Source organism: Heloderma suspectum, chromosome 5 (assembly GCF_057233095.1).
Source record: "Heloderma suspectum isolate Gila_16-S chromosome 5, 16-S_ref, whole genome shotgun sequence".
In the NCBI taxonomy this organism is placed as follows: domain Eukaryota; kingdom Metazoa; phylum Chordata; class Lepidosauria; order Squamata; family Helodermatidae; genus Heloderma; species Heloderma suspectum.
Genome location: NC_139462.1, coordinates 224,641,589 through 224,667,179, shown reverse-complemented (window position 1 = coordinate 224,667,179; position 25,591 = coordinate 224,641,589). Strand labels below are relative to the sequence as shown.

Here is a 25,591-nt window from a genome sequence, read left to right as displayed (position 1 = left end):
ATTAAGGGAAACCACAGTCTCTCTGCTCTCTTTCTGCAAGAAGATAAGCTTATAGCCCTGATTGCTGTGGGCTTTAACATCTTGAAAATATGAAGCTTGAAGATGCGTCAGTCTGCTACAATGCATACTTATGCTGACATGACTTTTGCGGGATTGACCTAATAACTTCCAAGAGGTTTGTTAGATCATCTCCTGCTGAGGCAAGATAAATTAACATGAAGCACTCCAGCCAGCCCTGATCTTCCAATAGTGCATACCTTTTAGGAGGTGGTCAGCTCGAAAACACTCCCCATTTTTCACATCCTTCACCATGAAGTCCGCAAATTTGTCTACGTGGCCAGAGGTCCTAGAATGGCAAACAGCACTATCAACCCAAATAGCATCAACACAAGATACTCTCTTAAAGCAACTTGTGCTGGAAAAATTCAGGTTAAAAATAGTCACTGAATTATCAAAAGAGCTATTGTGGTGGACTGGTACAAACTTCCATGGTTCTCAAAATGAGAAATATGCTTCCCTAAGGAACTCTGTGAAACACTAATGGGTTTTTAAACTTAAAAAATCATTTATTTACTTTAATTGTAAGTTTCTCTTTAATTAAAATAGCCTGGCTAAAATCAAATCTGAATACAAGCATAATCTATTCAGTCTGAATCAATGGCCCTCCATCATGTGCACTACGTTAAAGACCCCTTTTCTAGATGGTGGGAAACGTTTTTGAAGTCAAGCATATATAAATGGGTCATATGTGCTATCATGGTGAGCTTGATACTGGGGTGACCAACTGGCAAGTCATTAGACTGGGATGCAGCCCTTGGCTCCAGGAGATGCTACCCGGCACACCATTAGGAGAAGCATCTACTGTGCCCACCTGAATGATCTTGTACATACTCTTATTTTGCTGCTCGTTAAACTCCTCAGGTCTACAATTTGCTCAGTACTCAAATTACCAGTATTTAACCTCCTTTAGTGGACCAGGACATTTCCTTTGTAACTTTTGAAAATCAACTCTTGTGCTCAGTAATTAACTTCTAGAAACTTGTTCTTGCTTCTAGAAAGTTCTGGGCCCTCAGTTGTCTCTCAAAAAAGACATGTGAGCTGCAATAAGCCAGAGTTCTGAACAGCGAGCTACTTTGTAGAGATGGGACTGAAGCACGACAGGAGAGATAACCAATATCAGAGCAGCAGAAGTGAAAGCAGAAAGCAGAAATACTGGAAAGGAGGAAGGCCAACACTTTGTTCAGTGCGCAAATTATTCCCACACTTTATTCCCACACTTTAATCACAGAGGAAGCTGCCAGTTACAAAACAAACCCTATTATAGTTATGAAAGTATGTCTTCCTAGATAGTGGAAATGCTCCATTTAGTTAGAAATTAATATTTGGGTCATAAGATTAACTAATTCATAAGTATCATTGTTTAGGAAATAGAGGAAGTATCGATGGGAAATTTGATTTAAAAATTTGCTTTTTTCTTGGGGATTTCAATTATAATTTGAAATCACAGAATAGTAGAATAGCGGGGTTGGAAGGTACCTATAAGATCGAGTCCAACCCCCGAATCCAAATCAATTTATCCTGCTTGGGATGCTTATCAAATGGAAGCAGGGGTTCTTCCCTGAACTCAACCTTGGAAGTGGGGAGAATATTTATAAGAATCACTGCCTTCATACTGCTGAGGCATGAAGAGTCCTCACAAATATTTTGGCCATTTAGGGCCCTCAGTTGGGGTTTAATCTCTTTCACTAGTTCGGTTTTTCTTTGTTTAGGCAGGTCTGAAAAATTTGGGTCCAGGAGAGGGCTTTTATAAAATACAGCAACGTGACAGAACTGACTTACTGGATAATAATACTCAGTATTTTCCCTAAGCTAGCCTTCCCCCATCCTGGTGCCATCCAGATGTGTTGGACAACAATTCCCATTATCCCCGACATGGCTAAGGAAGGCTACCCTGAAAGCTCAGAACATTCACTTTTGTTATAGTAGTAATCCTTACAATGATCCAGTAAGGCATACCAGTATTAGTTTACCCCTTATTGCTGATGACAGGCCAAGAGTGAGAGAAAAACGATTTGCTTAACGTCACCAAATTAATTCATAGCTAGCCAACCTCTGAACCTGGGATTTCCAGTGCTTGAGCTCTCATTTTCAACTGCTGTGGCCCACTAGGTTGAGTGATGTTGGGTGGGGAGGGGAGAAGATAGGCAAGGAACAGCTGTAGTCCCTTGCTTTTAGAAGAGGAATAGCTTCATTTTCCAGGTAGGGCAGTAGAAGGTAATGGGTTTCAAGACTTCAGGATTTTCAGATTAATGGTGGCATTTTCTAATTTGAGACTTCATTGTGTTCTTGTAGCCCAGGTGGTTCTAGGTCTTTTAGCATGTAGTGTGTGTGTGTGTGTGTGTGTGTGTATACACTCTGTGTGTGTATGCGCTGTGCACTGTGCGCATGTTGTGTGTGTGGGGGGGAGAATGTGTGTGTGTCTTAATTTGCCTTGAGTATTCAATGACAAGGCAGAATAAAACAAAATCCAAACAGAATGAAGCCTCCAAGGCTCAAGAAATCTAGCCACCGCTGAATAGGCAGCACACGCAGAGGGGGTTGTGCTTACTTCAGGACAGGCTCTGGTGTGAGCATGGTGCAGTCGATCTCAAGAATTTGCTCTTCCTGGATGAAGTGCTGCCTCCAGGCTTGAATTATGTTGTTCTTCAACGCACACCCAACCGGGCCAAAATCATACAGGCCACTTACACCTGCAAGAGAGACAGAGATGTTGTGAACACAGACAGTTCCTATTTATAGTCTCCTCCAGGCCAACCTGACTGGAACACCACCCAGAATTTTAACCCTGTTAAAACTTCCAATGGTGCTAAAATGCAAACGCCCAATTCTGCCTCATGGTGTGTGGCTCAGCATCAGGCCTTAAATATGAGAGCTTATGGCTAGAACAAGGTGACACAGACACATCTATACCAATGGCAGCTTCAGACAAGAAGCGCAAGCAACTCATGTTTCCTCCATCAGCATTGAATCTCATGCGAAGCGGGGGCGGATTATGCCTATACCCTCAGTAGCTAAATGCACATTTTGTCCACACAAGGGAAATCACTTACATTGTTGTAATGGATATACACACCCTGCCCTCCTTCACATGAGCATCCTTGCCTTTTTTTTTTTTTTTACATTGTGAGAGAAGTAACTGGAGATGACCTTTCTCCTCGCAGGCTGCAAGGGAAAGCTTTCCATCTTGCTCTATGCTAGAAACACGCGGTGCTCTTATCTGATACCAAATTGGTGCATGCAGACTGCTGGCTGGCCTGTACAGCTTTTGCAGCAGAAGTCTGCCGAGGACTAACTGTGACAAAACAAAAAAAGTTATCTTTGGCTGTAAGCCGTATCTAGTACCTTGATTCGTATTTGATCAAGCACCTCCAACCACACCATTATCTTGGAGGTTAGCTGACCAGCTCAGGTAACAGGAAATTTCACCTTGATTCAGCCAAGTTAAAGGGTAGAACAATCATTCTTAGACATGAAGATTCTGGAGGGCTCCTGAGGACCAGCAAATTTTAGCTGTTCTTAAAATTCTGCTCTAAATTAAGTGTTCTAGAGATCAGAAATCTCTGGGACTGGAAAAGTTTCTCTCAGTTACTAGTAGGGTGAATTAACTGCCCCAATAGACAAAAATTAGACTATTTACTTGCCAATAATAAATGAGAGAACAGATTTTATTCTGTGTTATGACATGAACGAAATACTGCAAAACCTTGTATGGATGCTCATGTTTTATTTTTATTATCATCTCATGATTTCTATTTTATTATATGGCTTGCCTTATGTTTAAACTAGCAAACAGACCCAGCTTCACATGGGTTGGAAAAGCCCTTAGTTTGATACAGTGAAGCCTTCAGGCAAAGATACACAGCTGTTAGAGTTGGACACATTGTACCCTGCTCCAACTGAATGAAGGCACAGCCCCTGCCATGGTGCACCCCTACAGCCCCTTGAGGGAAGGGTCTACCCATTCCATTCTCTGACCTACAGCAAGGGGGAAGGGACAGCCATATAACTCTGTCCCTCAGACTACTCTCCACTGGCTTCAAACTGTATCAACTGAAAAGCTGTGCACAGTTAGGGAAGTCTAGTACCTAGTGACTGACAGCAGTGCAGGCTTCCAAACATATTTATTTATTTATATATTTATTTATATATTTATTTCATTTCTATACCACCCAATAGCCGAAGCTCTCTGAGCGGTTCACAAAAATTAAAACCAAACAACACACAATAAAACAATTTAAAATATATAGAACATTAAAACCACAATATAACAATACAACCACAATAAAACCTAGCAGCAGTACAGGAGTTTAAAATACAGATTTAAAACAGCAAAGATAAAAATTTAGAAAGCTAAAATGCTAAAATGCCTGGGAAAACAAAAAGGTCTTCACCTGGCACCGAAAGGAATACAATGTAGGCGCCAGGCGAACCTCACTAGGGAGCTCATTCCAGAGCCGGGGTGCCACAGCAGAAAAAGCCCTCCTCCTAGTAGCCACCCGCCTCACTTCCTTTGGCAGGGGCTCACGGAGAAGGGCCGCTGATGATGATCTTAAGGTCTGGGCAGGCACATATGGGAGGAGGCGATCCTTCAGGTAACCTGGCCCCAAGCCGTTAAGGGCTTTGAATGTTAACACCAGCACTTTGAATCGGGCCGGAAATGGACTGGCAGCCAGTGCAGCTGGAGAAGTACTGGCGTAATATGAGCTCGCAGGCCAGTCCCTGTTAACAATCTTGCTGACCTATTTTGGACCAGCTGAAGTTTCCGGACCGTTTTCAAAGGCAGCCCCACGTATAACACATTACAGTAATCCAGACGAGAAGTTATCAGAGCATGGATAACTCTGCTCTGTAGCTAGGCTATCTCTGTCCAGATAAGGGCGTAGTTGGTATACCAGCCTAAGCTGATAAAAAGTGCTCCGTGCCACTGAGTTCACCTGTGTCTCAAGTGACAGTTCTGGATCCAAGAGCACCCCCAAACTACAAACCTGATCCTTTAGGGGGAGTGCAACCCCCTCCAGAACAGGTTGAGTATCACCTAGCCGGGCAGCTATAATTCACATATAGACACATGTAAATTAATTTAAATTAATGCATATTTAAAACCAAATTAACTCAGAGGTACACACCGGTAGGGCCCCCTTAGTAAGAATGCCCAGTTTCAGGTGTCTAGGTCACGTGGACTTGGAGTTGTGGTGCTGACTGACAGACACACATCCTCTTTTATTACTATAGAAGATTGACCAGTGCATCCTGTACCTTCCATTTTATTAGGGCTTGTGACCCCAAGCAAAATGCCAACAACACAGGAAACCATACTCCACATAGCTTACAACTACTATTGTAATTATGAATTATGTACCTCCATAAATAGAAAATGCCTGGTCATAGAAAAATCTTCGTTTCAGGGTGTCTTCCATTTTAGGTCTGTCTACGATATCATCCTTAGGCTGCAAAGACAGTTCCTGAAAAACAGAAGTATGATAACTGTTCAGCAAAACCAGCCCTTCCCTGTTTTGAAAGTTATTTTTCTCTCTCTATTTTAAGTTTCAGTGCCCTGCAGGAAGTGCAGGATGCCTTCTGCTTGCCTTTGAAGTTCCCAACATCAGTAAGAGCCACATTTAAACACAGTCATAGGGCATGTAGCATTCAGTTGCCTCAGAACCATGACTCTGAAGCAGACATGACAGGCAGAGAAGACAGTGATGGAGGCACTGGAGAGAACTGGCCATAATCCTCCGTTTGCACTTAGAGAGACAGATGGCGCAGAATGCAGCCTACAGCAGTGTCCTTCACTGAAAGACCCAAAGGCCACTGGTGGCTCCCAATCACCTCAAGTGTAGCTCTCCACCTCTCCCTCTCTCTCTCATATTCATTCTCTCTTTTTGCAGTAGCTGCTTACTCTCAGCAGGGCTCTCTGGCTTTGCCTTGTTTGCTTTAGTGGTGGGCTGGCTGGTGTGATCTGGGCTACTGGAGGAGGCTTTGGGGGTGAGGAGCCAGGAGACCTGCCGCTCCCCAGCTGTAAGGTGACTGAGTGGGTGGAAGATGAGAATGCAGGAGCAATCAGCCAATTAACTGTGCTGCTGGAAGAGCACAAGAGGCAAAGAGCAACTGCAGTGAAAGACCCTCAAGGTGGCCTTGGTGGCAATACCTAGAGGCAAAGTGGCTCCTGCCTGAAAAATAGGGAAGAGCACTGGCCTACAGGTATGTTGCAACCAACACATATCCTTCATGCAATTTTCCTATGATACAGGTGTGGCTGAAAAGTACTGAGAGAGCCCCCTGACTCTAACCGTACAGGACCCTCAAGAGTATCAGTTCAACTCAACACTGAAAGCTTTTCTGCTATCATTCCCTTAAGGCCAAATGCAGGAATGAGCCTGGTCCTCAGTGCAAGTACTATTACTAATCTAACATTTATTTGGTATCCAATGTAACTACCCCGCACTGGCTCAGAAGAAAGCTGGGATGCCAAATTTCAGAATATAATGAAGTTTGAGAGAGAAAAGCAGTTAGGCACTCACACGACCCCCAAAAGTGACAGCCTCTTCCTTTCAGCCCTTGAACTACGCAGGGTAAGCAACAAGGCTAGAGATTTAACATTTTATGAACCAGTCCTGCACAGAGTTGACTGGGAACTCCCAGGAGGGCACCAGGCTGGGAAAGGCTGCCCTAATACTAGGCTATACACCTGCTCGCTCAATGCGTTCAATATCTGAGGTCTGCTTTATGTTTCACCATTATGGGTGCACTTAGTGGGGACGTGAGAACTGACCCAACTGATTTATAACCCTCTTATTCTGCTGTTTCTAGTGGTCCTCCAGATGTCGCTGACTTGCAACTTCCATCATCTCAGACCATTCCACGCTGGCTGGGACTGATCGAAGTTGGAATCCAACGACATCTGGAGGGCTACAAGTTCCTCACCTCTGATTTAACTGATGTAGTGCGACCTTATAAATAAGCCCCCAAAAATTCCAGGCAAAAATTACTACTAGCCTGCAAACATTTCTACTAGCCTGCTCACTCACCCGCATGAGTCACTAAAAGCTACTAGACGAGTACTCAAATTTACTGCTGTGGTTTTTATTTCATTGTTTGTATTGTATTTTGGATTTTTTAAATATAGAAGCTTGCCTTGGAAGCCAAAAGATGAGATAGAAACTTTCTAAAATACACACATATATACCAATATCATTTTTCAGGACCCAGATGACCAAGCACCCAGGATTTTTGAAACTGGGTAATCATCACACAGTCTAAGAGCCTCCCCTTTCCATGCATGAAACATGGAGCATTCTGTTGTCAGGCCTAGACATCATGTATGCTAGCAACTTCACTGCAGTGATCTTTTCAACATCAGAATAGCACTAGACCATACCAAGTTAGAAAGCAACACATAGTGGCTTCGTTCACATGTAAAACTAAAACATGGTTAGGAGGCCTAGCCACAGTGAGCCTCAGGCTCACAAGTATCCTACTCAAATTCGGCCAGAAAGTGTTCAGAAGTTTCTGTTTCCATTTTGACTAACCTCAGTGTGTGAATACATCCTAACCAGAAGAAAATGCGATTAAACTTAACTATGGATAGTTGAAACAACAATTTCGAACCATGATGTATGAAGCTGGGAGATTTTCACTAACCGTAGTTAACACTAGCCACAATGAATGGGTTCACACAACAAGATAACCCACACTCAGTGGCTGAGTATGGGTTGTCATTGAACCGTGGGTTGTTGTTGAACCATGGGTTACCGTGTTGTCTGAACTCAGTGCGTTTTCCACAGGGTGGTTTATTTTTCTCGGAACAAGCCACCCACAGATTGTTGTTGGGTTGTGAACTGTGGATCGTTCATGGTTAACAAGCCATGGTTTGTTAGCACAGCTGGGTTCAGACAACATGATAACTCACGGTTCAGCAACAACCCACACTTCAGCAACAACCCACAGTTCAACGCATACTCAACCACTGAGTGTGGATTATCATGTTGTGCGAACCCAGTCAATGTAGAGTTGAGATGCAATGTTAAACTGTGGTTGATTTAAAATGGAAGCAGAAGCTTCTGATCTCCTACTTGTGAGAGTGCTGAAAAAATGGAGGGAAGGAATGTGTACTCATAATGCTAAACCACTGTTTAAAGTTACATGCAAACCGGGCCATTTACTCCAGGATAAAAGGAAAAAACAGGAACCACCAAAAAAGGATTCCAAGACTCACCTTTGCTTCTAGGATTCTCTTCCGAGCCTTGAGCTCAGCTACTGCTTTGTCTACATCCACCTGTGGAGCCTTCTCATCCTTCAACTTTCGAACAAGCTCTCCCTAGAAGAATTGCAAACAGTTCAGATATTGGTTCTGTTCTGATTACATCCCATAAATGGGAAGAGGGGTTGACAATCACTAGAAGAAACAGCAGTTCTCTGCCACTGAAACTGACAACAGAGGCATGGATTTGAGGGACAATCAATACCTGACCCACAATGATTTTTGTAGCAGTACAGTTGCCTTTGGGTGGGTGGGGAACTTTATTGAAGAAATCCAAACAGTATCTTAAATGTTTCTTTTCTGAAAGATGTGAAGGTGAAAAAACAAACTGGTGGAAGCAAGTTATTAAGGCACTTCCAGTAAAAATCATACAACTTTGAAGAACACCGATGCAGTTCATTGTAGATATCTTGTTGATGGTTTACAGATGGTTTCACAGATAAAAATGTACAGATTTTTAAGAATGCAGTTTAGACTGACAGTCTACACTTCCAGCAATTCCTTACCTCTTATTCATAACAGTCCTGGAACCTTTTATACATGCTTTGGATATACGAAAGGTTTCAGGTTCAGTCCATGGCCACTGTGTATACGGTCTCAGAACTCCTAGACAGAATTCTTTAACTTGTGCATAAATTGTCAGAAATGGTACATGTGGTGCTTTACAATGCTGGGGCTCTCCAGATGTGCAAGACTACAACTCCCATCATGGTCTTGCTGGCTGGGGGTGATGGAAATTGTAGCCTGGCACATCTTGAGGGCACTGGGTTGGAATGAAAAACCTATGCGTATGATTTGGGGAGGGGCACACAGGGTACCTCAGTTAGCAAAGCTGGAGAAGTTCACCGTCAGAAACCATGGAGAGTTGAGGCCAGTGGAAGAGATTATTCAGGGCTGGATGGACCAACACAATGCATCTCCTAATGTAACCTAAGGCTGTGCTAAGGATTAACCTCGATTTTAAAAGACTGACCCTATTATCTTCCTAGTTTCACACTTCTCAGTTTAGGCAATTTATCTTCCACCTACTAATCTCTTCCTTATTTAGAGGACTTGATTATGAGGACTCATACCGCTTTTAAAAATTATGAGGACTCATACCACTTTAAAAAAAAAAAAATACAGTGGTGGGCTCATTTTTATCCTTTTCCTCCACAGAAGGCAATGCATAGAAGAGCAAAAGGTGAGGGAGAGGAAAATTCAAGATTCCAGCCCAGCTAAGTAAGAAAGACCAGGGCAGGGAGGAGGGAAAACTTCAGATCAGCAAGCAATCCCTGGTTTTACAAGATTAAAATAAGAGGCAGGTACAAAGCATGACAGGCCAGAAAGTTAATAAATAGGGGGGGGGGGAATCTGCCAGTTCTGCAGCAGCAGTCCTAACCACCAGTAACATTCTAACTATGAAAGTTTTACTCTAAGTCACTGCAGTTGCAAGCTAACGTGGCAGAAGGGAGGGAACTAACTTTTTTTTAACACATGCACACACACTGGAAACCAAGAAAGGGAGAAGGGGCCTGCTGAATTTAAAAGAAACCAGTAAAGCAGCTGCTGTCAACTCCAGAAGAAAGGCACTGTAAATCTGCAGGGCTGTTACCAAGAACAAAACTGCAAAAAGGACACCACAAAATGCCAACAGAACGCAGCATGTGCTGTTTCAAATGACAAGAAAGGGAGCGCCGCAGACACACAAGAAGAGGGTGTGCTGACAGGAGACAATTTGCTTAAGGGAACCTGCCCAAAGAAAGTGCAGGAGAGCAGCACTGATGTGGCAGATTTCACTGTAGCTTTGTCCCTTATGACAGGGAAAGGGATCCACCCTCTAACACAGCTGCTTATTGCATCAGGCACTGCTGCAGGAGAAAAACATTAACCAGCCCAGCCAGACTGATATCTCAATCAAGGAGATCTCCCCAGCAGTATAACTGCAGTACTCCTTTCCTTCTCTAATGAAGGAACAAAAATTCATTTGTACTGTAAGCAACCACCAGTCCCTATAAGCCGCCTCTTCATTTGCTAAATTTCAGCCTCTCCTTTTTGGTAATTTCACATCATACTGCACGCTCTGCACCTCACAAAGTCCCTTCCCACACCAAGCCTTACTCTGAGTATTTCCCTTCTCCCAAAAATGAGAAAGCAGGAATATTTCTATTAAAAGACACACTGCACTTGTGCATCTAAACTAAAATGGTAGTTCTTTTAAATGGTGGCTTCTGACCTGTGTGTCAGGCTACTTCAATTTTATTCAGTAACAGCTTCCTTCAAACAAGTAATTTAGGATTCTGTATGATGATTCAGAAAAAAACCAGCCAAAGTCTATTATAATTAAGACGCTCCCCATCCTGTTGTGTACAGGGCAGCCATCTGCGTTCTCTTTATATGACTAGCTCAGCAAGAATACCATGTCACTATAATAGGGAACTTACACAAACCAAACCATCCATTTAAATACCTGTCAAATAAATGGATCTATATATGTGAGGCATTTGCTCAGATGTCAAATGTGATATAGCTGAACAGGCCCAATCCTGTAAAAGTTGGGCATGTAGACATATAATCCACCATGAGGTAGGATGAGATACAGAAGAACCTTGCAGGAATCAAACAGTTTCAAGAGTCAGATGGGATGGGGGGAAGAAAAGTTCTTCTTTATAGTGGGAAGGCCCCACACAAAAAGTTACATTAGAGAAATGTACTGGCTCAGCGCATGGAAGAAAGAGGCACAAAACTTCAGTGGGCACATTGCCCTGGTGAAAGTTTAACTATATCCCCAAGGCCCACATCTTTATGAAAGGAGAAAGGCCATGGAAGATGCAGATCAATGAATAAGAAAGCACAGAGACTCAATCCAATGTGTCATATCAGTGACATCTAGGGAGCACCAAAGGGACAAATTAAAGCTTCATTGGGATTAATACATCCCAAGTGAATCTAAACTGTAGAAGGCAAAAGCTGCAATTCTAGGCCCACTTATATGGGAGTAAACCCATTAAATTCAATGGGACTTACAACTGGGTAGACAAGTATAGGATTGCATTGTAAAAGATGTAGAAAGAGATACTTCACATGGACTCCACCCTGTACAGGAAATGAGGTTATATAGTCAATTCACTCTGTAGCAGGAAAGGGGAACCCTGTACTCTTCTCTATTACAGAACGATCATCGTTTCAGTTCTAGATAAAACAAAGACACACTATAGCTTGGCTTATTGTAGCATCCCTCAAAACAAGACTAGCTTCAAAATGGGAAAGCAGCCTTCTCAGCTTTGGTGGGAGATCAGAAGACCCAGATCAATATGCTGATAAACCTCCGCAAAACAGAGCTACAAAAAAATCATAGGAATTTAGCTGTATGAAAGAGGATGCCACAGAAAAACTAGCTTTACTACAGTAGAACCTGATTCTACCAGGGAAGGAACCCCTGCACAGACCTCTGGTACTCTGAGAGAATAGAAACATTATAAAAAGGCAGAGACTTTGAGACAAAGTCCTCATGTAGATTTAAATCTATAGGGTTAAGGATATCCAGAAGAATTTAACTTCAGATATATAAAGGAAGAAGCGGGGGGGGGGGGGTTTGATTCTATCCAAGACAAAGGCGATTCTAAAGGTTTTGGGGGGTTGTGTATAGAGTCTACACACAAAAACCCTAAACTGCAGATAAAAGATCCTTTAAAAACACCAGAACTAAGATCCCTATAGATATCCCTTAATCCTTCAGCTACCATATGAATGGAGGGCAGAGATCTAATTGTGGAAACAGGCCAAAGATAAGAAAGCTTTCGACCCAAAATTCAGATGAAGTTTTTCAAGTTTTAGGGGAACTGCAGTATCGGAAGGACAGATGCTGAAGCTGAAGCTCAAATTTTTTGGCCACCTAATGCGAAGAGAAAACTCCCTGGAAAAGACCCTGATGCTGGGAAAGACTGAAGGCAAAAGGAGAAGGGGACGGCAGAGGAGGAGATGGCTAGATAGCATCACCGATGCAATGAATATGGACTTGAGCACACTCCGGGAGAGAGCGCAGGACAGGGAGGCCTGGCGTGCTATGGTCCATGGGGTCACGAAGAGTTGGACACGACTGAACGACCGAACAACAACAACAAATGCATGGCTGTGAGAGCTGGACTATAAGGAAGGCTGAGCGCCGAAGAAGTGATGCTTTCGAACTGTGGTGCTGGAGAAGACTCTTACGAGTCCCCTGGACTGCAAGGAGGTCCAATCAGTCCATCCTAAAGGAAATCAACCCTGAGTGCTCATTGGAAGGACAGATCCTGAAGCTCAAATATTTTGGCCACCTAATGTGAAGAGAAAACTCTCTGGAAAAGACCCTGATGCTGGGAAAGACTGAAGGCAAAAGGAGAAGGGGACGGCAGAGGATGAGATGGCTAGATAGCATCACCGATGCAATGAATATGGACTTGAGCACGCTCTGGGAGAGAGCGCAGGACAGGGAGGCCTGGCGTGCTGTGGTCCATGGGGTCACGAAGAGTCGGACACGACTGAACAACGAAAGTATATACAAACCAAGACCTAAAGGGGCAATGGGGGGGGGATCCCCTAAAACACAACGATCCAGAATTCTAGGCAAAGCCCACCCAGCGCTTCACATATAAAGGCTATCCAGAGCCATCCCCATCTTTTCATTGAGCATCCTTGGAAGACACTGCAGTGCAATCCTATACGTTTACTCGGAAGTAGGCCCTACCGGCTTCGACCGGGCGTGCCTCCTTGTAAAGTCGTTCTGTGATCGCGGCCTAAAAGTATTACTGGGGGGGGTCCTTCAAGTACCACGACCCCGAGCGACGGGGACCCCGCAGATGGGCAGCCTAGCCGAGAGGGAGCGAAGCCCTCCCCCACCCCCGCATAGGCGCCCCAAGAGCTACACCCAGGGTCCCCGGCCTGCGCAGGGGCCCGTCGGGCGTCCAAAGGGGGAGGGGGCGAGGAGCCGGGGGCATTTCGGGAGAAGCGGCCCCTGAACGCGCGGAGCTCGCGCCCACCGAGGCCTCACCTGCTGCCGCACCGCCTGCCGGAGCGGGGCCAGGAGCGCCTCGGCGGAGGGCCCGTCCATGCCGGGGTCTCGCGGGGCCGGCGAGGAGGACGAGGCGGGGCCGGGGCCGGGGCGGCGGGCGAGGGCTCTGGCCCGGGGTCGCTGCGAGGCCGCTGCCGGGGGCTGGGCCCGGCCCGCCGCGTGGAGGGCGGCGGCGGGGCGCGGCGGCGGCGGCGGCGGGAGGAGGAGGGCGGCGAGGGGCCGGCGGCAGCGGCTGCTTCTGCTGCTGAGGCGGCCGAGCGAGGCGGCGCGGAGGACGCTAAGGGGCCACGGCATGGAGCAGCGGAGGGGGAGTGCGGCGGCGAGGCCCGGCCCCCAGCATGATGAAATCCCCGGCCGGCGCGGCCTCCCTCTTCGCTCGGCTCCGCCCCGCCGGGGAGCCGCGCTCCGCCAGGCGGCCAACGCGGGGCGAGGCGAGGCCCGGCCCACGGCGGCACGCTCGCCCCGCTCGGCAGGGTGGGCCCGCGGCCGGCCTCGCCCCCGGTCGCAGATTCGCCGCCGCCGAGGAGGCGGGACGGGCCTGCTCCACGCGGGCCTCGCCTTTCCCTTGGGCCGGAGTAGGCCGCGCCGGTTGCCAAGGCAACGGCCATTTTCCTCCTCCCCGAGCGGCCGCTTCGGGGCGCTCGAGGCCCGAGCCGCGAGCCAGAGCGCCTCACGCATGCTCAGTGCTCGCGCTGAGGGTCGAGCCGGCTATTGGCGACGCGGGAGGTCCGCGGGGCTTTCTGCGGGGCTGTGGTCAAGGAGCAGGATGAGCTGTGGGCTGGATTGTGGAAGGAAGGGGGGGGGATCACTTTTGAATGCCCCCCACACACGTAAAAAGTGAATCAATTCCCTGCAAGTAGAAAAGCAATCACAACGAGCAGGAGGGTGATTCTTCCTGATATGCTAGTTTTCTACTTGCAGGGAGCGGTTTTGTTAATTTATAGGGAAGGGAGCTTTCGTAAACGGCATTGCCCACCTGCAGTCTGAAGTGGGGCAATCCTCAAAGCTTCATCACCTCACTCCCCACTTCAGCCAGGCTTTGGATCGGGACCGCAGTTCGCCATTTTCCTGCTCCAGATTCCTCCACCCACCCGCCGCTATTTGCCTCGAAGCGGGCGGGGAAGAGAGTTCAGATGCGTGTAGTAGCAGTAAATTTTTGTAGTGTTGGCGCTCATCATGACAGCCCCCAGGATATGAATATTTATATCCTGCTTTTCTATTATTTATACTCAGAGGAGCTAACACTCTGATTAAAAACCTCCATCATAAAACACAGATGTCCAAAAACAAACTACTACTAATCAAATCTCACAGTTAGGTTTATGGGGCATCAGTGCCATCCTATGCATAGTTACGTGAGAATAAACTCCACTGAATCCAGTGGTGCTTCCTTCTGATTGCATAGGTAAGCCACAGTGAGCTTGTGGTTTTATTGTGCTTATATTGTGGTTTTAAGCTCTCATATTTTATATTGTTTTATGCTGCATCTTGTGGTTTTAATTTTTGTGAACCACCCAGAGACCTTCAGCTACTGGGCGGTATAGAAATTAATTAAGGGCGCAATCCTATTGGGATGGGCGGCTGCCTCTAAACTCGGAGGCGAACACCTATCCAATGCAGGACAGAAGCGTGGATCGACTCCTCTGTGCTTTAGCTGCCCTGCATTTTCGGCTAGACAGCTGATTTTGGCTGTCGAGCCATAGGGCCTCGGAGCATGGGAATTGGCAGCCGGATGATATGTAGGATGTGTGGTAAAGGCATTTCCAACTTCCCCACCCCAACAAGCTTCCAGGAACGCCCTGTTTTTGCCACTCCGTGCTCCTCTTCCACCCCTTCATGGATCACTGCCTTGTTGTGGCGAAGGGGCTTGCGTAACTCAGTGAAGCCATAAGCTATGCCGTGCAGGGCCACCCAAGACGGACAGGTCATGGCAGAGAGTTCTGGCAAAATGTGGTCCACTGGAGAAGGAAATGGCAACCCACTCCAGTATTCTTGCCAAGAAAACCCCATGGAACGTATCACAAGGCTAAAAGAGATGACGCCGGAAGATGAGCCCCTCAGGTCGGAAGGTGTCCAATATGCTACTGGGGAAGAGCAGAGGGTATTTCCAAGTAGCGCCAGAAAGAGTGAAGCGGCTGGGCCAAACCCGAAAGGACACTCAGCTGTGGATGTGTCTGGTGGTGAAAAGAAAATCCGATGCTGTAAAGAACAATATTGTTTAGGAACCTGGAATGTCAGATCAATGAATCAAGGTAAGCTGGAGGTGGTCAAACATGAGATGGCAAGATTGAACATCGACATCTTGGGAATCAGCGAACTAAAATGGACAGGCATGGGCGAATTTAATTCAGGTGACCATCATATCTACTATTGTGGGCAAGAATCCCTTAGAAGAAATGGAGTAGCACTCATAGTCAACAAAAGGGTGGGAAAAGCAGTACTGGGGTACAATCTTAAAAATGATAGAATGATCTCAGTACGAATCCAAGGCAAACCATTCAACATCACAGTAATTCAAGTCTATGCCCCAACCACTGAGGCCGAAGAAGCTGAGGTTGATCGGTTCTATGAAGACCTACAACACCTTCTAGAACTAACACCCAAAAAAGATGTCCTCTTCATCATAGGGGATTGGAATGCTAAAGTAGGAAATCAAGAAATCACCGGGATAACAGGCAGGCATGGCCTTGGTGTACAAAATGAAGCAGGACAAAAGCTAATAGAGTTTTGCCAAGAGAACATGCTGATCATAGCAAACACTCTTTTCCAACAGCACAAGAGGCGACTCTACACATGGACGTCACCAGATGGTCAATATCGAAATCAGATTGATTATGTCCTTTGCAGCCAAAGATGGAGAAGCTCCATACAGTCAGTAAAAACAAGACCTGGAGCTGACTGTGGCTCAGATCATGAGCTGCTTCTTGCAAAATTTCGGCTTAAATTGAAGAACGTCGGGAAAACCACTAAACCGTTCAGGTATGACCTAAATCATATCCCTTCTGAATATACAGTGGAGGTGAGGAATAGATTTCAGGGATTAGACCTGATAGACAGAGTGCCTGAGGAACTATGGACGGAGGTCCGTAACATTGTTCAGGAGGCAGCAACGAAATCCATCCCAAAGAAAAAGAAATGCAAGAAAGCAAAGTGGCTGTCTGATGAGGCTTTACAAGTAGCTGAGGAAAGAAGGGAAGCGAAAAGCAAGGGAGAAAGGGGAAGATATACCCAACTGAACGCAGAGTTCCAGAGAATAGCAAGGAGAGACAAGAAGGCCTTCTTAAGTGAACAATGCAAAGAAATCGAGGAAAACAACAGAATGGGAAAGACTAGAGATCTCTTCAAGAAAATCGGAGATCTCAAGGGAACGTTTTGTGCAAAGACGGGCATGATAAAGGACAAAGAAGGCAGGGACCTAACAGAAGCAGATGAGATTAAGAAGAGGTGGCAAGAATACACAGAAGAACTATACAGGAAAGATCTGAATGTCCCTGATAGCCATGATAGTGCGGTCACTGAACTTGAGCCGGACATCCTCGAGAGTGAAGTCAAGTGGGCCTTAGGAAGCATTAGTAACAACAAAGCTAGCGGAGATGACAGTATTCCAGCCGAACTATTTAAAATCCTAAAAGATGATGCTGTTAAAGTGCTGCATTCAATATGTCAACAAATCTGGAACACTCAACAGTGGCCACAAGACTGGAAAAGGTCAGTTTACATTCCAATTCCAAAGAAGGGCAATGCCAAAGAGTGTTCAAACTACCGCACAATTGCGCTCATTTCACATGCCAGCAAGGTGATGCTCAAAATCCTACAAGCTAGGCTTCAGCAGTATGCGAACCGAGAACTACCGGAAGTACAAGCTGGGTTTCGAAGAGGCAGCGGAACTAGAGATCAAATCGCCAACATTCGCTGCATCATGGAGAAAGCAAGAGAATTCCAGAAAAACATCTATTTCTGCTTCATTGACTACGCTAAAGCCTTTGATTGTGTGGATCACAACAAACTGTGGCAAATTCTTAAAGTGATGGGAGTACCAGACCACCTTACCTGTCTCCTGAGAAACCTGTACGAGGGTCAAGAAGCAACAGTAAGAACCAGACATGGAATAACCGATTGGTTCAAAATTAGGAAAGGAGTACGACAAGGCTGCATATTGTCACCCTGCTTATTTAACTTATATGCAGAGTACATCATGAGAAATGCCGGGCTGGATGAATCAAAGGTCGGAATTAAGATTGCTGGGAGAATTATCAACAACCTCCGATATGCAGACGATACCACCCTAATGGCAGAAAGCGAAGAGGATCTCAAGAGCCTCTTGTTGAGGGTGAAAGAGGAGAGTGCAAAAGCTGGTTTGAAACTCAACATTAAAAAAACTAAGATCATGGCATCTGGCCCCATCACTTCCTGGCATATAGAAGGGGAAGAAATGGAAGCAGTGACAGATTTTACTTTCTTGGGCTCCAAGATCACCGCAGACGGTGACTGTAGCCATGAAATTAAAAGACGCCTGCTCCTGGGGAGGAAAGCTATGGCCAACCTAGACAGCATAGTAAGAAGCAGAGACATCACCTTGCCGACAAAGGTCCGTCTAATCAAAGCTATGGTTTTCCCAGTAGTAATGTATGGCTGTGAGAGCTGGACTATAAGGAAGGCTGAGCGCCGAAGAATTGATGCTTTCGAACTGTGGTGCTGGAGAAGACTCTTACGAGTCCCCTGGACTGCAAGGAGGTCAAATCAGTCCATCCTAAAGGAAATCAACCCTGAGTGCTCATTGGAAGGACAGATAATGAAGCTGAAGCTCCAATATTTTGGCCACCTAATGCGAAGAGAAAACTCCCTGGAAAAGACCCTGATGCTGGGAAAGACTAAAGGCAAAAGGAGAAGGGGACGGCAGAGGATGAGATGGCTAGATAGCATCACGGATGCAATGAATATGAACTTGAGCACGCTCCGGGAGAGAGCGCAGGACAGGAAGGCCTGGCGTGCTATGGTCCATGGGGTCACGAAGAGTCGGACACGACTGAACGACTGAACAACAACAACAAAGCTCCTCTTCCAAGCGCAGGGCTGGAGGGGGTGGAGGTCGGTTCTCAGGGAACCGACCTATCCTATGGCCATCTAGCCGCTGACTAGCAGCCATAGGATTGTGCCCTAAATAAATAAATAAACTGAGCTTTAACAAAAGGCTGAAATCTAACCTTCAGCTTTTAATTAGAAATGCAAACAGTCTTGCAAAGGAGTGTTACCATTTAAACTGCTAGCATTAAGTAGGAGCTCCATCGAAAGGAAAGGGGTTTCCAGTAGGGATGTCGGAAAAATCTACAACAGAATCAATTTTTATGAATCTGATTTTTATGAATCTGATTTTTATGAATCTGATTTTTATGAATCTGACCCACGGATTCTGCAGAAAACCATATCTTCCCAGTTGGGCAGATTCTGCGGACTTGCAGACCGTTTTTCTATCTTTCCCGAATTTTGCACACATGTAATAATAGAAAAGTAGGCAAAATTAAAACATGGCAAAAAATGTGCATTTCCCCCATAGGCTGAAGCATGAAAATGCACATTTGGGGGGATTTGCACATTTTTGCAAGTGCGTTTTTGCGCAAATGCAATATTGAGCAAATTCAGAAACTAAAGAAATTGATTCATTGATGAGTAGATGGCGGAACGAAAGATGCCTGACATTCCTCAAAATGCAGACAGCACAGATTTTACACAGTCCATACATCCCTAGTTTCCAGCCTCTTCTTGATTGTTTTCCTCATTCTCTGACTTCCCCTATGCTAATCTGTCACAAACAACCATAAAACCTGCAAGCAAGTCTCATTTTTCCTTCATTCACTTGCTGGAGCAAGGAAGGCCTGTCAATTAACCTCCTGCTCCAGCAGATGACACTATTGCCCCTGCTCTGAGAAAAACAGTCTCAAAGCTCTCCCGCATTCCTCCTCACTCACGGGACTTATTCCTCCAGAAACTCGCATAGGATTGGGCTGCCAGGCCACAACCCTACAAATCCGTACTTGGGAGAAAGCCCCACTGAACGTTGTTGGAAGTATTTCTGAGTAAAAGCCGAGGAGCCAGGCGCCAGGCTACATTTCTGTGATGCACTCAGCAGTAACCTAGTGGAGGCTTCATATTCAAACCGAGTAGATCAGCCTTGCAGAATGCTGGGAGCTGTAGTCCAGTATGTCTGGAGAGCATGTGGTTGGGAAAGGATGATGTAAACCAATTCTGGATTGCATCATTCAGCTGAGCCATCACCAAGAAAAGCTTTAGGGTGCAAGCCTATGCATGTTTAGACAGAAGAAAGTCCTACAACCCCCAGCATTCCCCAGCCAGCTATGCTTGTAGGACTTTCTTCTGTCTAAACATGCATAGGATTGGGCCTTTACCAACTTATATTATGCTCTGATAATTTCTCGTCTGGATTACTGCAATGTGTTATACGTGGGGCTGCCTTTGAAAACGGTCCGGAAACTTCAGCTAGTTCAAAATAGGGCAGCGAGATTCTTAACAGGGACTGGCCAATGAGCTCATATTATGCCAGTACTTTTCCAGCTGCACTGGCTGGCAGTCCATTTCCGGGACCAATTCAAAGTACTGGTACTAACATTCAAAGCCCTAAACGGCTTGGGGCCAAGTTATCTGAAGGATCGCCTGCCCAGACCTTAGGATCATCCTCAGCAGTCATTCTCCGTGAGCCCCCGCCAAAGGAAGTGAGGCGGGTGGCTACTAGGAAGAGGGCCTTTTCTGCTATGGCACCCCGGCTCTGGAATGAGCTCCCTAATGAGGTTCGCCTGGCACCTGCGTTGTATTCCTTCCAGCGCCAGGTGAAGACCTTTTTATTTTCCCAGGATTTTAGCATTTTAGCTTTCTAGTCTTCTAGCTTTGCTGTTTCAAATCTGTATTTTAAATCTCTGCATTGCTGCTAGGTTTTTATGCTGGTTGTATTGTTATATTGTGGTTTTAATGCTTTTATATTTTATATTGTTTTACTGTGTGCTTTTTGGTTTTAATTTCTGTGAACCACCCAGAGAGCTTCAGCTAGGGCAGTGTAGAAATGAAATGAAATGAAATAATAAATACATAAATACAATTCCCACCGTAAATCATTGGTAGAGCAGGGGCTATGGCGAGGAGAGGCAGTAGCCAGGTTTTCCTTCTGCTGTGACAGGTGGAGAGTTCCAGCCCACAAAACTTGGTGCTGGGGTCCCAAATTTGCCTTTTCCAAAAAATGGGGATTCCCTAAACTGGACTATTGGTTGATTCCTTGCTCAGTCCTGATGGTCTGTTGATGGCCTCACAAGCTGAGAAAGCTGCTTGTTTTCCACAGTTGGATGATTGACGTGTGTTTCACCAAGTCCCATGTACCCAATTTGTTACTTGTGTGGGTGGGTTGTTTTTATGCTTCGAAAAACAAATAGAAAACGATGGCAACCTCTCAAGCCCCCGGAAACACCAAGAAAGAATAAATGTAGGTAGAATGAGTGATTATGTCAGGCCTAGCCAACCTCAAGTAATAATCTGGAAGGCAAGCCATCTACCATAGTAAAATGACAGCTGTGCCAGGCCTTAGCTGTGGAAGCAAGGTGCCCGGACTAAAGGGGCAGAGCAAATTCTGGGGAGATATAGGTCAAGGTGAAACCCCATTGGTCTCTTGTGTCCCTTGTGTTATGGCAGGCAGGAACCATAACTCGGAGGTAGCGCGCATGGATTGCATGCAAAAGGCCCATTTTCAATCTCTGGCATCTCTCCAGGAAGGCGTAGGAAAGTCCACTGTCTGAAACCCTGAAGAAATGCAACATTCCCATCCTGGTGCCCTCCAGATGTTTTGGACTTCAATTCCCATCAGCCTCAGCCAACACAGCCAATTGTCTGGAATGCTTGACCCTGAGGCCTGAGGATGCGGACAAGGTGCTTGGCCAAGTCGGATCGACCACTTGTGTGCTTGACCCTTGCCCTTCATGGCTTATTAAATCAAACAAGGAGGGGTTGTCTGGCTGGGTCCAGGAGGTTGTAAATTCCTCCTTGAGAGAGGGAGTGGTGCCTGCCGCTTTAAAAGGGGCGGTAATTAGACCACTCCTAAAAAAGCCTAACCTGGACCCAGAGGATGTTAACAATTATAGGCCAGTGGCCAACATCCCCTTCCTGGGCAAGGTGCTTGAGCGGGTGGTTGTACGACAGCTCCAGGCACTGTTGAATGAAACGGATTATCTAGATCCATTTCAATTGGGCTTCAGGCCTGGTTTTAGAACGGAAACTGCCTTGGTCGCCCTGTGGGATGACCTCTGCCGGGAGAGGGACAGGGGGAGTGCGACCCTGTTGATTCTCCTGGACCTCTCAGCGGCTTTCGATACCATCGACCATGGTATCCTTCTGGATAGGTTGTCTGGGTTGGGAGTTGGAGGCACTGCACTACAGTGGTTCCGCTCCTACTTGGATGGCCGATTCCAGAAGGTGGTGCTGGGGGATTATTGCTCTGTGCCATGGCAATTGTGCCATGGGATTCCACAGGGCTCTATTTTATCCCCCATGCTGTTTAACATCTACATGAAACCGCTGGGGGAGGTTATCCGGAGGTGTGGGCTGAGGTGCCATCAATATGCAGATGACACCCCGCTCTACCTCTCTTTCTCATCAAAACCAGGTGAGGCAGTGGCTGTTCTGAACCAGTGCCTGGGCACGGTAATGACCTGGATGAGGGCTAACAAACTGAAACTCAATCCAGACAAGACGGGGGTACTGTTAGTGGGTGGTTCGTCTGCCCGGCTAGGTGATATTCAACCTGTTCTGGAGGGGGTTGCACTCCCCCCTAAAGGATCAGGTTCGTAGTTTGGGGGTGCTCTTGGATCCAGAACTGTCACTTGAGGCACAGGTGAACTCAGTGGCACGGAGCACTTTTTATCAGCTTCGGCTGGTATACCAACTACGCCCTTATCTGGACAGAGATAGCCTAGCTACAGTTATCCATGCTCTGATAACTTCTCGTCTGGATTACTGCAATGCGTTATACGTGGGGCTGCCTTTGAAAACGGTCCGGAAACTTCAGCTGGTCCAAAATAGGGCAGCGAGATTCTTAACAGGGACTGGCCAATGAGCTCATATTATGCCAGTACATTTCCAGCTGCACTGGCTGGCAGTCCATTTCTGGGACCAATTCAAAGTACTGGTACTAACATTCAAAGCCCTAAACAGCTTGGGGCCAAGTTATCTGAAGGATCACCTGCCCAGACCTTAGGATCATCCTCAGCAGTCATTCTCCATGAGCCCCCGCCAAAGGAAGTGAGGCGGGTGGCTACTAGGAAGAGGGCCTTTTCTGCTGTGGCACCCCGGCTCTGGAATGAGCTCCCTAATGAGGTTCGCCTGGCACCTGCGTTGTATTCCTTCCAGCGCCAGGTGAAGACCTTTTTATTTTCCCAGGATTTTAGCATTTTAGCTTTCTAAATTTTTAGCTTTGCTGTTTTAAATCTGTATTTTAAACTCCTGTACTGCTGCTCGGTTTTTATTCTGGTTGTATTGTTATATTGTGGTTTTAATGCTTTTATATTTTATATTGTTTTACTGTGTGCTTTTTGGTTTTAATTTCTGTGAACCACCCAGAGAGCTTCGGCTAGGGCAGTGTAGAAATAAATAAATAAAATGCTGGGAGTTGTAGTCCAAGACACCAGGCACTAGGAATGTTGGAGAAATCTGCAATGGAATAAAATGATTTCGGATTTCTATTAATCTGACCCATGGATTCTGCGGCGGAACAGCTTTTCCCAACTCACACGGATTCCGTGGACGTGTGGACCGGTTTTTTGACTTTCTGGAATTTGAGGCAAATTTAGTCGTGGAAAATACGTTAAAAAAAATTTACCACATGCAGGGTTTGAAGGCAACAGCTCTGTCCCTCTGTTGCTCTCCTGTAGGGGTCCCTCTTTCAGCCCAAGAGCCAAATTCAATTTTGGAGATGCCCTCAGGGGCTGCATTCGGTTAGCAGAACCAAAGGCAAAAGGGCGAAGTCAAGATACCAAGTATACCAGCATATTTTAGCTTAAAGCTCATACTGCCAGGAACTAAGCTTGTAAGGCTATAGTAGCCATCACCACATACCGTGGCAGCAAATTCCACATGTTAATTATGCGCTGTGCAAAAAAAAAGTGGCTTTTTTGGTCCATTCTGAATCTAATGCCAAGCAATGTCATTGGATGGTCATGAATTCTTGTATTGGTGGGGGGGGGGAGAGAAACTTCTATCTGTCCACTCTCTCCCCACCATGCATAATTTTATAAGGTTCTATCATGCCTCCTCTTAGGGCTGAACAGTGGGTTCCTCTTTTGGCAGACTGCTAAATAGCCCAAGGGATAATGCACTGGAACCTGTTTATCAGAGTGACTAGGTTCAGATGACATGCTGCAGCTCGTCATGGGTTATTTAACCCATGACAAACTGCGGTGCCCACAAACACTGTATTGCATATCCAACCCTTGCTCGGGGGGTTATGATGTCTTGAGAACCCAGTGAGCATGTTTTAACCCTCACATAATCCTAAAACAGACCATGGGTTATGTGAGGGTTGTTTAAGCCTCACATAACCCATGCTTGCCAGGTTCACACGATACGGCAACCCGTGAGCAGGGGTTGTATATTCAAACTGGTGGCAGCGCAAAGCTGGCATTTCCTGCAGCCTCACCATGGATTAAATAACCCACAGAGGGCTGTCATGTCATGTGAACAGCCCCAGAATGTAGCTTTCCAGTCCCTGACAATTTATATAGTAGTAAATAAAAGTAAGTAATAGTACCTTAGGAAACACGCAGACGATATCTTGTGTCCTTGGGGCATTTGTCAAGTGGCACAGTGTCTTTTGAGTTCTAATTTGAAATATTAGGGAATTTGGAGCCTGGGAATTTGGGCTTTACAAAATCAGAGGCAAGCACTCTTTGGGAGATGTAACATGTGGGATGCAAAATTTAAGGAAGGAACAGCATTTGAGGTGCAACATCGAAGAGGACCAAATTTGGCCACAGTTGAATCTGCAGGTAAATTTTACTATCGGACTGGAGTGCACACTGGCCCGTTTCCTTGTCATTCTTTGTAAAGAGAGTTCATCACACCTCTGTCACCAAGTTATGTTTTTGGATCTTGTATAAATGAGGACGAGGGGATGCAGTGTGTTTCCAAAGAGCCCTGTTGTCTCCATCTGCTCATCCTGACTCGAAACATAAGGCCGCTCAACACATGCCGTTACGGAGATGTTCAGGAGAGCGGGGTGGCGTTAAATAAACAAGTGGCACTGGCACATTCTCCTTTGCATCCTTGATTGCCAATGCTGTCACCGTCGTGCGGTGCAGACTCCAGCTGTCATATCCATCACAGCAAGACTTAACGGCCCCTTGCTATTAAAGCCATAAATCACTCTCATTGTAAACTACAAAGCTGAAGTGATGCAGGAAAGAACGGGATGTTCTATGATCATGGTGTAGTTGTGTACAGAGCGAGGTTCCTCCCAGTTTTAATTGTCTTCAGTTTTAATTTTCTTTCTAAGAAATGGCAGCCTTTTAAAGAGCCTAAGGGTGCAATCCTACGCATGTTTAGATAGGAAAAATGTCCTACAACTCCCAGCATGCCCCAGTGAGCATGGCTGGCTGGGGCATGCTGGGACTTCTAGGACTTTTTTCTGTCTAAACACACATAGGATTGTCCCTTAAATCTCTTTCTAACCTACCTTTGATCCCACTCATTAGTTGTGTGGCAAGAATTCTAAGCACAACAGTCGTCATTGCTGTTTCAAACATTCCAACGGTTTATTTACCCAAGACAATTTCTGGTTTCTGCCCCTGGTAAATCATTGTCCCTATTTTGTCACTTGAAGAGATATTGAAGCTGCTTTTCTCCTAGTGTAAATTGCTTGCAGTTTCTCAGATTTCAACACTAGATGCTGCTGAAATTAGTAGGACCACCTCCGAATAAACACAGATAGGATCAGGCTGCAAACCTTGAATGGTGGGTGGATGCAAAATGCCCGTGTACTGCTTTCCTTCCTTCCTGCTCCCCCACCCCCACCCCCTTTAACCAGCTCTCTGGAGAGTAAATGTTGCCAAGCTGCAGCTATTATGGAAGTGCAACCAGATCCATTGAGAGATTAAATGTTCTATTAAACGTTGTATTAAACAGAGTCCTGAGTTCTCAGAAAGGGCACCGTTGTGGCCAATTTACTGCTCTGGAAGAAGCCACTGTAGACAGGC

At 46.0% G+C, this 25,591-nt stretch overlaps 1 protein-coding gene across 1 annotated transcript in view; it reads right to left on the bottom strand.

The window, feature by feature from the left end:
* GARS1 (glycyl-tRNA synthetase 1) overlaps positions 1-13,725 on the bottom strand; it is a 32,840-nt gene extending 19,115 nt beyond the window's left edge. Inside the window, exons 1-5 of the mRNA XM_084859437.1 lie at positions 13,329-13,725; positions 8,276-8,377; positions 5,420-5,522; positions 2,609-2,750; positions 258-346 (exon numbers count right to left, since the gene is read on the bottom strand). Coding sequence (XP_084715563.1) covers positions 258-346; positions 2,609-2,750; positions 5,420-5,522; positions 8,276-8,377; positions 13,329-13,643 — 751 coding nt within the window. The 5' untranslated portion in view covers positions 13,644-13,725. The remainder of the gene's footprint in view (positions 1-257; positions 347-2,608; positions 2,751-5,419; positions 5,523-8,275; positions 8,378-13,328) is intronic.
* Between the last annotated feature and the right edge of the window lie 11,866 nt (positions 13,726-25,591).